This window comes from Theropithecus gelada, chromosome 6 (genome assembly GCF_003255815.1).
Source record: "Theropithecus gelada isolate Dixy chromosome 6, Tgel_1.0, whole genome shotgun sequence".
In the NCBI taxonomy this organism is placed as follows: Eukaryota; Metazoa; Chordata; class Mammalia; order Primates; family Cercopithecidae; genus Theropithecus; species Theropithecus gelada.
In genome coordinates this window covers 106482233-106496889 of record NC_037673.1, presented here as the reverse complement: position 1 = coordinate 106496889, position 14657 = coordinate 106482233, and the positions used below count along the sequence as shown (strand labels likewise).

The 14657-nt window shown below is 33.1% G+C and overlaps 1 protein-coding gene across 1 annotated transcript in view; it reads left to right on the top strand.

Annotated features, from left to right (window-relative positions):
• TMEM232 (transmembrane protein 232) overlaps positions 1-14657 on the top strand; it is a 306685-nt gene that overhangs the window by 63363 nt on the left and 228665 nt on the right. The window contains exons 2-4 of the mRNA XM_025387746.1: positions 9985-10096; positions 11362-11467; positions 14021-14178. Of these exons, the coding sequence (XP_025243531.1) occupies positions 14032-14178 (147 nt within the window). The 5' untranslated portion in view covers positions 9985-10096; positions 11362-11467; positions 14021-14031. The remainder of the gene's footprint in view (positions 1-9984; positions 10097-11361; positions 11468-14020; positions 14179-14657) is intronic.

Sequence of the window (14657 nt, the reverse complement as noted above, 5' to 3'; positions counted from 1 at the left end):
AAAAAAAAAAAAAAAAAAAAAAAAAAAAGAAAAAGCTGTCAGCAAAAGCCACAGGTTTTGGCTCTACATAACCTTTCAGTTCTAACCTCAACCAATTAAAGTATTGTTTTATTTAAAATCCTTAGAGAATTGAATTGGCCCAGCTGGCATCAGATGTCTACTGTGACAAAATCAGCAATAAGTCATATGGACTAATATAGAACTTAGGCCCCAGTGCAGCAGGGACTGTTAAAAATGAACACTTTTCAGAGAAGGAATTTGCACCCCATATTATATATACATCTGAATTCCATTGTAGTACTTTCCTGAATCTCCTCTTATATTTATTGTTTCTTTTTTCCCTCTTGCTTCCTAACTCTGGGATTTACCAAACGAAACTTTCCTTTGATTGATTATTTTTTTTCCTTAGTATTCTTCCTCTTGAAATTTTAAGACTTTGATCATCACTGATATGTAGGTGAATCTGACATCTTTATTTCCAGATCTTATCCAATTCCTAATGCTTGACTTACAAGTCCCTTTGGATTATAAACCTTTCCACTTGGATGTCTCATAGGTAAATCATCCTATGTCCAGAATGGCACAGATTATCTGCTCAGATTCCTCCCGTCCAATTTTCTTGATGTCATCTTCATACTTCCAGTCATGTGGGCCAGAAACATTGAGTTTATCTGTGTGCTTGGCATCATGATTTCTTTTCTCATATTCCATTATTCATCAAGCCCTATTGATTTAGCTAGATCAATTTTAACTTGATTTAGCTTGACCTCCACCTAATCTCTAAATTCTGGCTGATCATGTGCCCAGGAAAAAGCAGAGAAAGAACTTTGAAAGGACAACTGCTATTCTGTCCTTTCCAGCTCCTGCCTAGTCTTCAAGGCTCACCTGCTATTTCCACAAAGAAGCTTTTTCTGAATCTCACCAAAAAGAGTAATGCTTATAACTAACAGTTTTCTAGCACTGAATATATGCCAGGAACTAGGCTGTGTGACTTGATTTGATGCTTTCCAAAATTCTGCAAGATCTTTTCACTATTTCTACAGATGGAAGATTGTAGCTCCCACAGATTAAGTGATTCAGCAAAGATTATAGGACATGGGAGTGCTGGAATCATGATCTCTACTTCTAAACTCCCACAGAGTTTTATTTCTTTTTTAAAGAACATCTCCTTATGTTGCATCACTGTGAAGTGTCTCACTTCCCTCCCAGAATGGGAACTTCCTGAGGCCATACCTGATTTCTCTTCTAGCACTCATGGTATCTAGCAAAATATTTTGTATGTAGGTGGCTTTCATTAAATAGTCATTGAACAAATGAATTGGCAGCTAAAAAAAGTTCTGAATTCACAGATAATGTAAATACAGTCAGTTTGGATGGAGTGTCTATTTAACCAGGAGACATCAGTATAAATATTTTATACATAAAATTAGAATGATCTTTATTTACTGTCTGTTCCACAGGACTGCTCTTACATATTTAGACTAGATTATCTTTGTGAAATCCTTTGATATTTCAGAGATATTGGAATGCATGAAACTGAAGTCTGTTTTTTGAAATGCCTGTATTTACTTTATAAAAGTTTCCCTTTGCTTCTTACCGTGTGTTATATATGTCACTAAATAAGTTTTAATTTTTATAATAATGTCTATTGTGATGGGCAGGAATTGGTTAAAATAGCTATGTTTATTTCTCACTAAATATTTAACATGATCTGTAGGAGACCAATTAAAGGACTCAGAATTTATATAGAAAGTTAAAAATAATTAGCTTTCCATGTTTTCAATGATGTATTACAAGCCATAATTCATACTGACAAACATTTGGTAGTGTGTGTGTTTTGTGTGCTTGGGGGTTGTCTGCGGTTGGTAATGAGGAAATCTAATTGAATTGAATTTACTATTATTTTAAAAGAAGAATGAATTGCACATTATTATACTATAAATCATTCTTAGGGATCTTAGAAAGACAGCTAAATGCAAAGACTTTGAGTCAGACAGTTCATTTCAAATTTGGCTCAGTTTACTTTCAACATATAACTTTGAGTGTGATACTTAAACTCTGTCAACCTATTTCTTCTTGTAAAACAAAGTACATTTTATACATTTCAAGCAGTATATATAAAGCAAACACCAGATTTTCATTAAGCAAATGCTATATACAACAGTAAAAAGAAACTTAAGCAACTAAAGTTACATCAAGGAATATAAGGCAGGTACATTAATATTACATTATGGGGCAGATTTTTGTAGGCTTTAGAGGTAGACTTGAGGTGAGTTTCTGGCCCTTTGTAATTATGTGACCTAAAGCACAGTTTCTTCATTTCCACTGCCTCCACCACTTGCCCCACCCCATAACCAAGTGAACATGCTTGAATTCGTGTCATTCTGCCACACATTCCTGCTGGTGCCCCTGTTTCTGCTCTCACCCCCTTGTTCTCTGAACAGCAGTCTCAGTAATGTTTTAAGAATGTTAATAAAATTGTGTCATGCTCCAATTTTAGCCCTGTAATATCTTTCCATTACATCTAGAGTAAAATACAAACTGTACCCCATGGTTTAAATATGCTGAGAGAACTTGTCCCTAGCCTGCTCCTTGATCTCTTAACTTCTTTCTTTTCTGTTCTTTCCCTCCCTCCCTCCCTCCCCCCCCTCCCTCCCTCCCCCCCTCCTTCCTTCCTTCCTTCCTTCCTTCCTTCCTTCCTTCCTTCCCCCACTCTTGTTTTTCTAAGTCTTTTGTTTTCTGTCTCTTTCTCATTTCAACTCAAATGTCTCTCCCTCAAGTATTAAAAAAAAGTATTTTTTAAATCTGCTATAATTAAATATATGCATACTCTTGTAATTAAAAGTATAAACACTCATATTTTTTTTGCTGTGAAATGCTAACACACATACAGAAGACTATATGAACATAAATATAATGATTAATGAATTATTATAAATCAAATACTTGTGTATTGACCAAATGAAGAAATAAAATAATTTTCAGAAACTTTTTGTGTAACTCTTTTAAATAAAGAAATCCTAGTGCTGTCTTCATCAACATATAAACCAATTAAAAAGTTTTCTCTCCTTAACTTTTTTTACTCTCCCAAAGTTTCTTTTTCTTTACAGTTTTATGCTTTATATAAATGTAATATTGTGGGGTATATTCTTTTGTGTCTGGATTAGCTGTATGTTCGTAAGATCATCTATATTGTTGCAGTTTGTTTATTTTTATTCCCTTAACACTGAATACTTACCTTTGGGTCTTCAAACTCAACTAGACAGACTAATATGATGATTATAGGCCACACTAACTGCTGACCTCACTTAGCAGGATACAGCACAGGGAACAGCATGCCAGCACACCAGTAACTGTTTACCTTCTGAAAGAGTTCTCAACAGAACAGAAATGGGAGCTAGTCTTCTGTAGCTACTCCAAATGACTGTGCGTGTAAGAATGTGAGACTTAGAGAGCTGAGTGTAATAGATAGATAACCTTAGAATCCTTTGTCCCAAAGTGGAATCAATGACTTAAAAAGTCCTGCAAAGAACATGCGCTTAGGACAGCCCAAAGTTTCTCCTAATAACGTATTTATAGTTTATTAGCAGTCTAGGTATAATGTGTCAATCAGGAGGTTTTTTGTTTTTGTTTTTTTTCTCACCATAAGTGGTGGTCCCAGTAACACAGCTGACATCTACTTTTCCTATGTTCTTAGGGGAATGGAATTAGAAAATAACCCAAGCTCAAATTTATGCATTATAAAAAGAAAGAACATTTTGCTTCACCCTTTATTCACAGACATACCATACTTTTTGGTTCACAAGATAGAATGTTGTTTGATTCCATGTTTTATCCCTGATGAAAAATATTGCTGGGACCATTCTTATATATGTTCCCTGGTACATAGGACATATTTCTATTGTACATATATAAAGTTGTGATATTGCTAAGTCAGTTTGTATGTCTGTCTTGAATCATCTTGATAGAAAACACCCAACTGTTTTCCAGTTGGTGGTTTTACCAATTTACACAACCACACGCAGTTTGTGAGAATTTCTATTACTCCATATTCTCTTCAGTTTCTGATATTGGCATTCTTTTAAGTGTTAACCCTTGTGGTGAATGTGAAGTAGCATCTAATTTTGGTTTTAATTTGGATTTCTCTATTTATTATCTTGATGATTATTTCCATATTTATTGGCCACTAGGATTTCTTCGTTTGTGAATTACCTTTTTAAGACTTTTCTCCATGTTTCTATTTATTGGGAGTTCTTTGTATATTTTTTATATGAGCCCTTTATCAATTACATGTTGAAAATTTGTTCTACCACTTAAAATTTTGCCTTTTCATTCTCTTATACTTTCTAATTCAGTTTTTGGAAGATGCAGTCTTATAGTAATAAAGTAATCATATGTATAATGTATTTATAAGCAGAGGTGGTAACCAAAATATTTAACTATAGATATAGTGTAAGGGTTGATAAAACAGAAATGCACCTGTTGAATGTCAGGTCAGTATAAGGCTCTTTTTATGATGATGATTACTATTACTGCATTGGTTAGCACAACTAACATTTTATAGGAAGTAATGTGAAATGTCAATCAATAAAGGAATTATTGGATTTGTTGAAGTACATCTATATTCTGCATATTAAGATCAATTGAACTTTAGGAGCTGACTGTTATAATCTGGAAGGATGAAAATCCCAAAAATATAATTCTGGGAAATATTTTGAAAATTCTTTAAGTGATATTTATTTACATTTTTGAAAGGAGATGTATATGTGAAACATATAAAAATATGACAAAAAACTTCATAGGCCACTTTACACAAAATAAGCAATAATAATATACCTATTTTTGCAAACATAAAGAGGTATATTAATGACCACTGCATAGTTATAACGGTTATGAGTGACAAACCATATTCATAAAAATTGGACAAAAGGACATGTGTAAGTGCATATTACTGTGGTTGGTAATTGTGTCCACCCAAATTTATAACTGTGGTCATCTGACATTCTTTGATGAACAACGTAAGTCTTGACAAGATTGGCACAAACTGTGATGGGTCAACACCACATGCGCAGTAACCTAAAAGAACCAAGATCTCAATATATTTTATCTTTCACAAATGCAGCTGTACAAAAAGGACATGTCTTCATTTACTGAGAAAGTTTTAGCATTTTTTTGTACACATACAATGCTTGCACACTAAGTCAATGTTGTTATAGTGCACTTTTTTGTAGGCAAATTTGCAAAAAAAAAATGCATAAAATGAATTATAACTCTCTGGAAGTCTCTATACAACTTATACTTCCAGTATACCATAGTAAAATATTTTTTAAAATGCTGATCATTTAAAATAGTTGAAAAAGACAAAAAAAAAAAAAAAAGAAGAAGAAGAAGAAAAGAAGAAAAAAACACAAAACCTTTTCACATGCCTGTTGGCCATCCATATGTGTTCTTTTAAGAAATATCAATTCAGTTCCTCTGTACAATTTTTAATCAGGTCATTTCTTTTTGGCTATTGATTTTGGTTTCTTATATATTCTGGATATTAGCACCTTCTCAGATACATGGTTTGCAAGTATTTTCTATCAATCCATAGATTGCCTGTTCACTCTGTTGACTGTTTTTATACTGTGCACAAGATTTTTAGTTTGATGCAATCCCACTTGTCTAGTTTTGCTTTTGGGTTCATAGCTGAGAAATTATTGTGAAGACCAATATCAAGAAGCATATTCCCTATGCATTCTTTTCATAGTTTTACAGTTTCTGGTCTTACATTTAAGTCTTTAAGTCATTTTGAATTGATTTTTGTATGTCGTGTGGGATAAGGGTCTAATTACATTCTTCTGCCTGTGGATATTCAGAGACTATCCTTTCCTCATTGTGTATTCTTTCAACCCATGTCAAAGATCAGTTGACTGTAGATATGTGGATTTATTTCTGGATGTTCAATTCTCCTCCATTGGCTTTTAGGTCTTTTTTTAATGCCAGTACCATGTTGGTTTAATTGCTGTGGCTTTGTAATATTTTGAAGTCAGGAAATGTGATGCCTCCATCTTTGTTCATCTTACATAAGATTGTTTTGGCTATTCAAGGTCTTTGTGGTTCCATATGAATGTTATTATTATTTTTGTAAAGAATGCTATTGGGATTTGATAGAAATTGAATTGAGTCTGTAGATCTCTTTGGGTAATATGGACATTTAAACAATACTGAGTTTTCCAATCCATGAACACAGGATGTCTTTCTATATCTTCTTTGTTTTTTATAGGTCTTTTTTTCTGTGTTTTCTGTAAATTGCTTTATCAATGTTTTATAATTTTCAGTGTACAAGTCTTTCACCTCTTTGATAAGTTTACTCGTTAGTATGTTATTATTTTTGTTGCTATTATAAATGGATTGTTTTCTCCATTTCCTTTTTTGGATAGTTCATTTTTTATATATAGAAATGTTACTGATTATTGTATGTTCCCTTTTTTATCCTGCAACTTTATTGAATTCATTTATTAGTTCTAAGAGATTTTTGTGGATTATCTAGGAATGTCTACATATATGTCATTTTCAAGAAGAGATAATTTTCTTCTTTTCCATTTTGGATGGCTTTTATTTATTTTTTTCTTATTTAATTGTTCTGGCTAAGACTTGCAGTACTATGATGAAAAGAAGTGGTAGAAAGGGACATCATTGTCTTGTGTCTTAGAGGCAAAGTTTTCCATTTTATTTCATTGATTATGATATTGGCTGTGGGTTTTTGATATGATGGTCTTTATTGTGTAAAGTAAATTGAAGTAAATTCCTTTTACACCTGTTTTCTTGAGAATTGTAATCATGAATGGAAGTTAAACTTTGGCGAATGTTTTTTCTCTGTTGAGATGACCCTTTTTTTTTTTTCTTTAGTAATATGGTATATTACACTGATTTATTTTTGTATGTTGAACCATTCTTGTACTCCAGGGATAAATCTCACTTGGTCATGGTGTATAATTGTTTTAATTTGTTATTATATTTACTTTGCTAGTATTTTATTTATGATTTTTGCATTGACGTTCACTAGGGATTTTGGCCTATAGTTTTCTTTACTTGTAGTGTCTTTGTATAGTTTCAGTATCAAGTTGATGCTGGCCTCATAAAATGAGTTTGGAAGTGTTCCTACTTGTATTTTTTGCAAGAGTTTAAGAGAGTTAGTAGTAGTTCATCTTTGAATGTTTGGTTGAATTCAACCATGAAACCACCTGGTCCTGGACTTTACTTTGTTGGGAGGTTTTTCATTACTAATATAATCTTGTTTTTCTATTGGTGTGTTTAGCCTTTCTATTTCATCTTGATTCAGTTTTGGTAGCTTGTAAATTTCTAGGAATTTATTCATTCTAGGTTATCCAATTTGTTGGTATATAATTGGTCATAATAGTTTCTTATGTCTCTGAGGCATCTGTTATAATGTTTTCACTTTCATTTCTGATTTTATTTGACTTCTCTCTTTTTTCTTGATTATTTTAGCTAATGGTTTTCCAATTTTGTTAATTTTTTCAAGAAAACAACTCTTGGTTTTGATGATTTTTAGTTTTTTATTCTTTAATTTATTTCTACTCTTATATTTATTATTTCCTTCTTTCTGCAGACTTTAGGATTATTCTTTTTATAGTTCCTTGAGGTATAAAGTTAAGCTGTTTTTTTTTTCCAGTTATTTCTCCGTGTAATGTGAGTATTTATTATTATAAACTTTTCTCTTATTACTGCTTTTGCTGCATCCCAGAAGTTTTTGTAAAGTGTGTATATAGGTTGGTTGGTTTGTGAGCACTGAGAAAGGTATGTAAAGATACACACACAATAAGTCATTAATCTTGGCTCTTAATCTTGACAGTTCAAATTGGAGGCAGTAGTGTTGGGAAGCAATCTATTAACTTTTTCATTATGCATCTCTGAATGTTTGGGTTATTAAAAACAGCACTGTTACTTTCATATTTCAAAAAACATAATTCCTAATGATATTGTAAAAATTAAATGGATGAAGGGGCTATCTTTTTTAACTTCCAAACTCTTCACACAAATGAGAAGATTAAAGCTAGTTTGGACACTTTATGTAGAGTAGGTTCACATAGATCAAAAATATGTTATCCCAGATGAATACTGAGAAACAATTTTCAGCCAGTGCTCACCAAATATCTTCAAAAGCAAGAATGAAATGAAAATCAGGAAATCAAAGATGAAGTTACTTATTTCAAAATGCCCAATTATCACAGACTTTGTGTATTCTAACACCTGAACACTTCCTCTGTTGTACTGCAAGCTCCATTAAGGCTGGATTATTTGTCTTTTTTGCTACTGTATCCCCAATGTGAAACTTAGTTCCTGATATATAGAAGACCATCAATAAATTCTTAGTAAACGAATTAATAAATGCTTATTTTAAGATTGGTATTTAACTGCCCATTTAAAAAATAGCAGTTAAAGGGTTGATTATTTCATTAATTGCTCTGTTCTGGGATATCTTATATTTTATTCCAGTTTACAGAACACCTTATCATTACCTCTGTTCAGCCTGTGATCATGTGGCACTGTTGTTATTTTTAGTAGATCTGTCTCCCCAGTAGGACTGTGAATTACTCAGGGACAAAATCTGATTTCTATTCATTTTTTTCTTTATCTCAGAGAGCAACAAATTTAGTAAATTCTATTTCAGTAAATACAGTAATTTAAAATGTTTTATTTTTTCAGATTATTATTTCTAATAGCATGACTCCAACAATAATTTTACTTCACAAAAACAAAGTTCATTGATTCTACTGTTCACTATTCCTTTGATATCACTTTGATCCCATGCCCATCTTCAATTTTGCGGTACATCCTTATTATCACTTCACTTATTCTCTTGCATACGCCTTCAACTTATTTGTCCTACTTTTCTTTGAAATTCTCATATACTCTCTCTACATTTTCCCTATGGGATCCATTTAATTCATAAGACTTTAAATTCCATATGTATGCTGATGACTCGAATACTGATATATCTTGTCTGAATTTTCCCTGAAATTCAAACTCATATATCCAACTGCTTACACTCCATCTCCACTTGGATGGCCATGATAATCTCAAACATAACATGTCCAATACTAAAATTATTCTCTATCTTCACCCCACATCCACTCCTCTAACAGTTTTCCCCATCTTAGTAAATAGCAATTCAGTCCCTCTAGTTACTCAGTTGAATCACGACTTCTTTCTTTCTCTCATGCCTAATTTCTAATTCATTGGCCAGTCTGGTTGGAGCTGAAGTCAAGACATATCCATTATCTAAACTCTTCTCCTTGTTTATATTCTATAATCCTGAGCCAGGCCACTAATACGTCTCACCTAACTACATATAATCTCCCCCTTTTGCTACATCCCACCTCCCTACATGCTAATTCTTAATATAGCATTGGAGAAATTTGGTTGAAGCTCAAGTTAAATCTTGCCACGCCTCTTCTCAAACCCTGTAGTAGTCTCCCATTTCATGTAGTTAATATGGCTACTTGCTACCTCTTTGACCTTACTTTATACTTATACTTCTTTCTTCCCTTGCTCCCTCAAATCCAACCATGTTTGGGCTGATTCCACTTGCATAGAAGGAGTAAAAGTTTAGCTTAAATGAATCAATGCTGATTTATGTGAGGAGATAAATCAGCCTTCAACATAATTGAAGCCGTGCTGGATTTTATCTGAAGAAGGCTTATACCAACAAGACTTCTAGCAGTCATCTCAGAAACTTTTTCTCAGGGGCCACAAAGGTCTTTAACAATGGGAATTATGTTTCTCAATCTAATAGTATGACAGGATCAATCCAGGAGGCTTGCATATATCTTTTACTGATTTTTTTTTGTGTGAAATAGTTTTATTAAGAAAGTATTTTTTCTAGAATATAGTTATACATAGCCACTGGAAGTTGATTAATTGAAATTTGGAAATGATAGCTATAATTTTTGAATGTTAATTTTTCAATGTTTTATTTAGGCCAACATTTTCAATCACAAAAGAATTCATCTTGAGATTCAATCAAACACAAAATTCCAAAGAGAAGGAAGAATTGTTGGAACTAGCCAGAAAAATCATTCTCAGATGTAAGGTAATGGCATATCATTGGATTGTTCTGCATGTTAACTTCCTTTTCTAGTTGGTACATGATTACACATTCTAAAATATTGTAAGAAGAAATAGGAATACATCTTTCTTTAATTATAAGTAGGGATAGTTAAAATATTAATGCAAATTAAAGTTAAAGCTTATAACCAAATAATAAAAGCTCCTGTAAATTTTTGTGGAAATATACCAGTCCAGGAGCCCATAGTGAAATGTTAAGTCTGGCAAATAAATTTTTGATTATGAAAATTCTATTTTTTCTTAAAAAGTTAATTGAGATACGCTGTGTCTCAAAGGAGAAAAAGGCCTTTCTAAACTTTTATATATACGCATGAAGTACTCTGTTCTTTCTCTGTAACAAACTATTCTTCACCTGAATTGTGAAAAATATATTCTTTAAGAATATGACATTAATCCCCAAATTTACAAATAGATATCAAAACAGAACAGGAAGTAAAGTAAGTCCTTGCTTTTCCTTTTCTACGTTGGATTCGGTTTAAATTTTACAGAGAAATAACATACATATTTTGCTTTGATATGAATAATTCATTAAATAAAAGCTGCACAAAACTGGTGCATAAATTTAGCCACCTTTTTTGTGGTGTTGTAGTGGTTGTTATTTTCCAGTTCATGGCTGCCCATATATTTGAAGATTTTGAAAAAAATTTGATTAGAAAAAGAGTATACTTTTGATAAGTGTATATGCAGACAGGTGCCAGGAGGTGCATTCATCAGTGAACTTTTCTCCAGTTGAACGAGTGTTCCCTGCAACAGTCCCAGGAGTGGGCACAATAAGGGAAGTGGAACAATCCTGATCATCTCCCTCATGTTCATTAACTTCTGCACATCAACAATGAAGTAACCAGGGTTTTCCAGCAAACTGGCATCAAACTCGCTTCTGTTTTATCACATTTCTTCAGTGTTTTTCCTCATAAAATAAAAAAAAATGCATTCTCTTGGGGAAAAATTGGAAGTAATCACTAGAAAGTAAAAAATGAGAATTATTTTCAGCAAATAGCTAATTATATTACTTATAGTATCAACATTTTTTACATCTTAACACTAATACAGTTTGCATAAAATCTCCAAAAATTTGAGTAATAAAAGCAAAAATATAAAATTGTATACAACTCTGGCCACCGAGCATTAGCTTCATAGAATTACTTTTGGAACACAATTAAGAATTAAAAATTATTAAATATATAAAAGATGTACATTTTGATTTGTCTTTTTCATGCTTCCTCCTAATAGAGAAAATTGGGTCTCAAAACCCTGGGCTCTGGGAAGCATGTGCATCTTCCTGCTGCATGGATTGAAGTAATATATCTGGCTCAATGCAAAGGGGAAATCCAAGATGGTATGTACTTTAAATTCTTATTAGGTATCCTAAGCATTTTCTAGATTATCAGTGAAGGCATAATTTGAGAACTTTAATTTTTAAAAATTGTGCAGAAGACAAGAAATTCTTCTACTCTATCGAAATACATTTTATTTTGAAAATTCATTTTGTAATTTAGAATTTATGATTTTAACTACTTAGCTTTTTAGTGATAAAATTATTTTCAAAACTTTACTCAGCATAGTCTTTATTACTTTTTTGCTAAAATTAGCAACTAATTAAAAACTAATATAAAATGTCATTTAGTGATTTCCAATTAAAATAGGCACTAGACTTTAGAGAAATTTGCTTCTTCATTTTATAATTATTACTTATAAAACATTAATCAAATGACCATTTGTTTTCCACTTATTTTAAATAGCAAGCTTTACTCATTACCTTTTCATTTATCACTCCTCGTTTATGCCTCCTTTAAAACATTCTCTAACTAATCTAAAAAAAAATTAACGTTATTTCTAAGGGGGTAAAATTCCTTCCATCACTATTGTTAAATTGTATATATATGCCTTTTAAAATAGTTTTAGAATGTTAACCACATGAGTTCAGAGAGAATTTCCCCCATGTAAATTAGGTTTTGTAGTGCTATCTAGGAGTTTTCAAGCAGCAGGAAGAATTATTTTGTATTTAACTTGCCTTTATGGTCCTTCATCACAGTGCCATCCACAGCCTGACCTCTATTAATAATTTAAATGATATTGAGGTAAACACTCTTGGTTTACCAGCAAGAAGAGGCTGTTTGCTCTTCATTGACAATTAAATTTCAGTTTTAATTAGTCATGTGATTTAGAAGAGGACTGGCCCTTGCCCAACCCGACGGGGGTGAATTATGGATGGTCTAAATCAGAGGTCCCAAAACCCTGGACCATGAACTGGTACCAGTCTGTGGTCTGTTAGGAACTGGGCCGCACAACAGGCTGTGAGCAGCCAGTGAGCGAGCATTACTGAGCTCCACCTCCTGTCAGATCAGCAGTGACATTGGATCCTCAGAGTGTGAAGTCTATGGTGAACTGCACACGTGAGGGATCTAGGCTGCGTGCTCCTTATGAGACAAAGCCAGTCCTTGGTGCCAAAATGGTTGGGGACTGCTGGTCTAAATCAATTATGGTAATTCCTTTTCACTTGCCAGTGATTTGATTAGGGTTAGTCGCATGACCTGATCCTCAGCAAAGTGATGTAAAGACAGCTCTATTTCCCGTACTTTTTGTTGACTTGCTTTTGAAAAAGACATGCCTGGGAAAAAAGCATTCCTTTCCTCCCTATACTCTTGTTTGTTCCTGTCTAGTTTGCTTGGTAAGAACATGATGCCTGGAGTTTGTGCAGTCATCACAGTCCTCATGCACATGAGGGGGAACTAGAAGATGAAAGAAATGTGCATCTAGAGGGCAGCTATCTTAGCTGTCCCTGGAACCTTTCCAATTCTAATCTTGTGAAATAATAAACCTCCTTATTTTGAAGACATTTTTGTTATATTTTCTGTTACATGCAGCAAAAGCATTTCAATACATTCACATATTGAACTCTAAATAATACTCTCAATATGACTTCTTACTCTCTTCACAACTAAAATAACTGAATGGGTGTTTTACCTATACTTTTGTTTGCTCCTCATTCTATAGTCCACCCTCCACTCAACAGCTTGTGATTACACTCAAATGAGCCCCAACTCCATATCATGGCCTACAGGACTCTGCATGTGCTGTCTCCTGGCTACCTCCCTACTTACTCATTATGTTCAGCCCTACTGACCTCCTTCCTGTCCCTTGAGCACGTCAGGGTTCTTCTTTCCTCAAGTCCCTGTATTTGCTGTTCGTCCTCATATATTTACATGGAAGCTCCTCAAAACTTTTGTAATGATTTGAGAAGCTGTTTTCTCTAGGCTCTTATCTCTATATTCTTCCTCCTTCAGCTTCACAGGGTGGCCCTGTTTCCTCTACTTTGATTCTCTAGTCTTCTGTTCTTCCCTTTTTATCTTGAGCACTGCCTTTTATCATCTGGTTCTGTCCTATTTCTCCACCACTATGTGTGTGACCTGGTGATTTATTTAGTGTTGGGCCTGTATAGTGTTGAATCTATAATAGCTGAGCCCCCTTGGACATTTCTTCCTTCCTCTAGCCTCTCGACCTTGGTGGTTTCTGTTTCAGTTGCTTCATGCCATGAAGTTGAACTTCCTATATGGCAACTTAGAGTTCCAAATCTAGTATCTTGAGAGACAGAGAGAGATCCAGGTGGAAGCAGTGGTGCCTTTTCTGATTCAGTCTTAGAAGTCACATAGTATCATTTCTGCCACATTTCATTCTATTGGTTGAAGCTGTCACAGGGTCTGCTCAAGTTTAAGGAAAAGGGCGTATAGACATCACCTCTTGATGAAAAAGGTGTCAAAGAATTTGTAAATACATTTTAAAACTGCAATTTGGTCTTAATGGTAGGAAATAATTATAAAAAGTAATTATAGCATGTAGAAAAACAGGATGATTTTCAAATGATGCAGTTTCTATATTTTTAATATTTCAGAAGCTTTAAATATGCTTTATGCATCTCTGGACCATGCTTCCTTTGATTATGATCAGCTGCCTGCCTTATTTTTTGTTGCGGAATCGGTTTTATACAGACTCTGTTGTGATGCATCCCTCAAAACGTATTTATATTCAGTTGAAATAAAGCTAGGAAAGGTATGTTTTGAAAAACTTCTTAATGTTCTTAAATATTTCATATACTACATGTAACAACATGACATCTGTTTTAGGATCAAAACAGAACATTTAGTTTTATTATAGAATATTCTTTTGTTTGGTAGTTTAATCTTCTCTAATTGTGAGTAGTACATTATTATTGCTTAATATCTAAATGGAGATAGTAGTTTGAGAAAATATAATTTCACAAACTACATAAGAAAATAACATTTCATTAAAAAACAATATACTTAACTGTTTTTCTAAGTGTATATATATATATAGTTTTTGTTTTCTATTTTAAGGGATTTTAAATGCCACCTCCTCTACCATTTAAAAATGCTAACAAATAACCCTAAATAACTGCCCAATTTGGGAAGCTTAGTTGTTCTTCTAATATTCTATGTAACTTTAGATCTATAAAATGAAAGACTCTTTTCAGGTAACTCATATTTTATAAGATCCTTGAGATCATATTG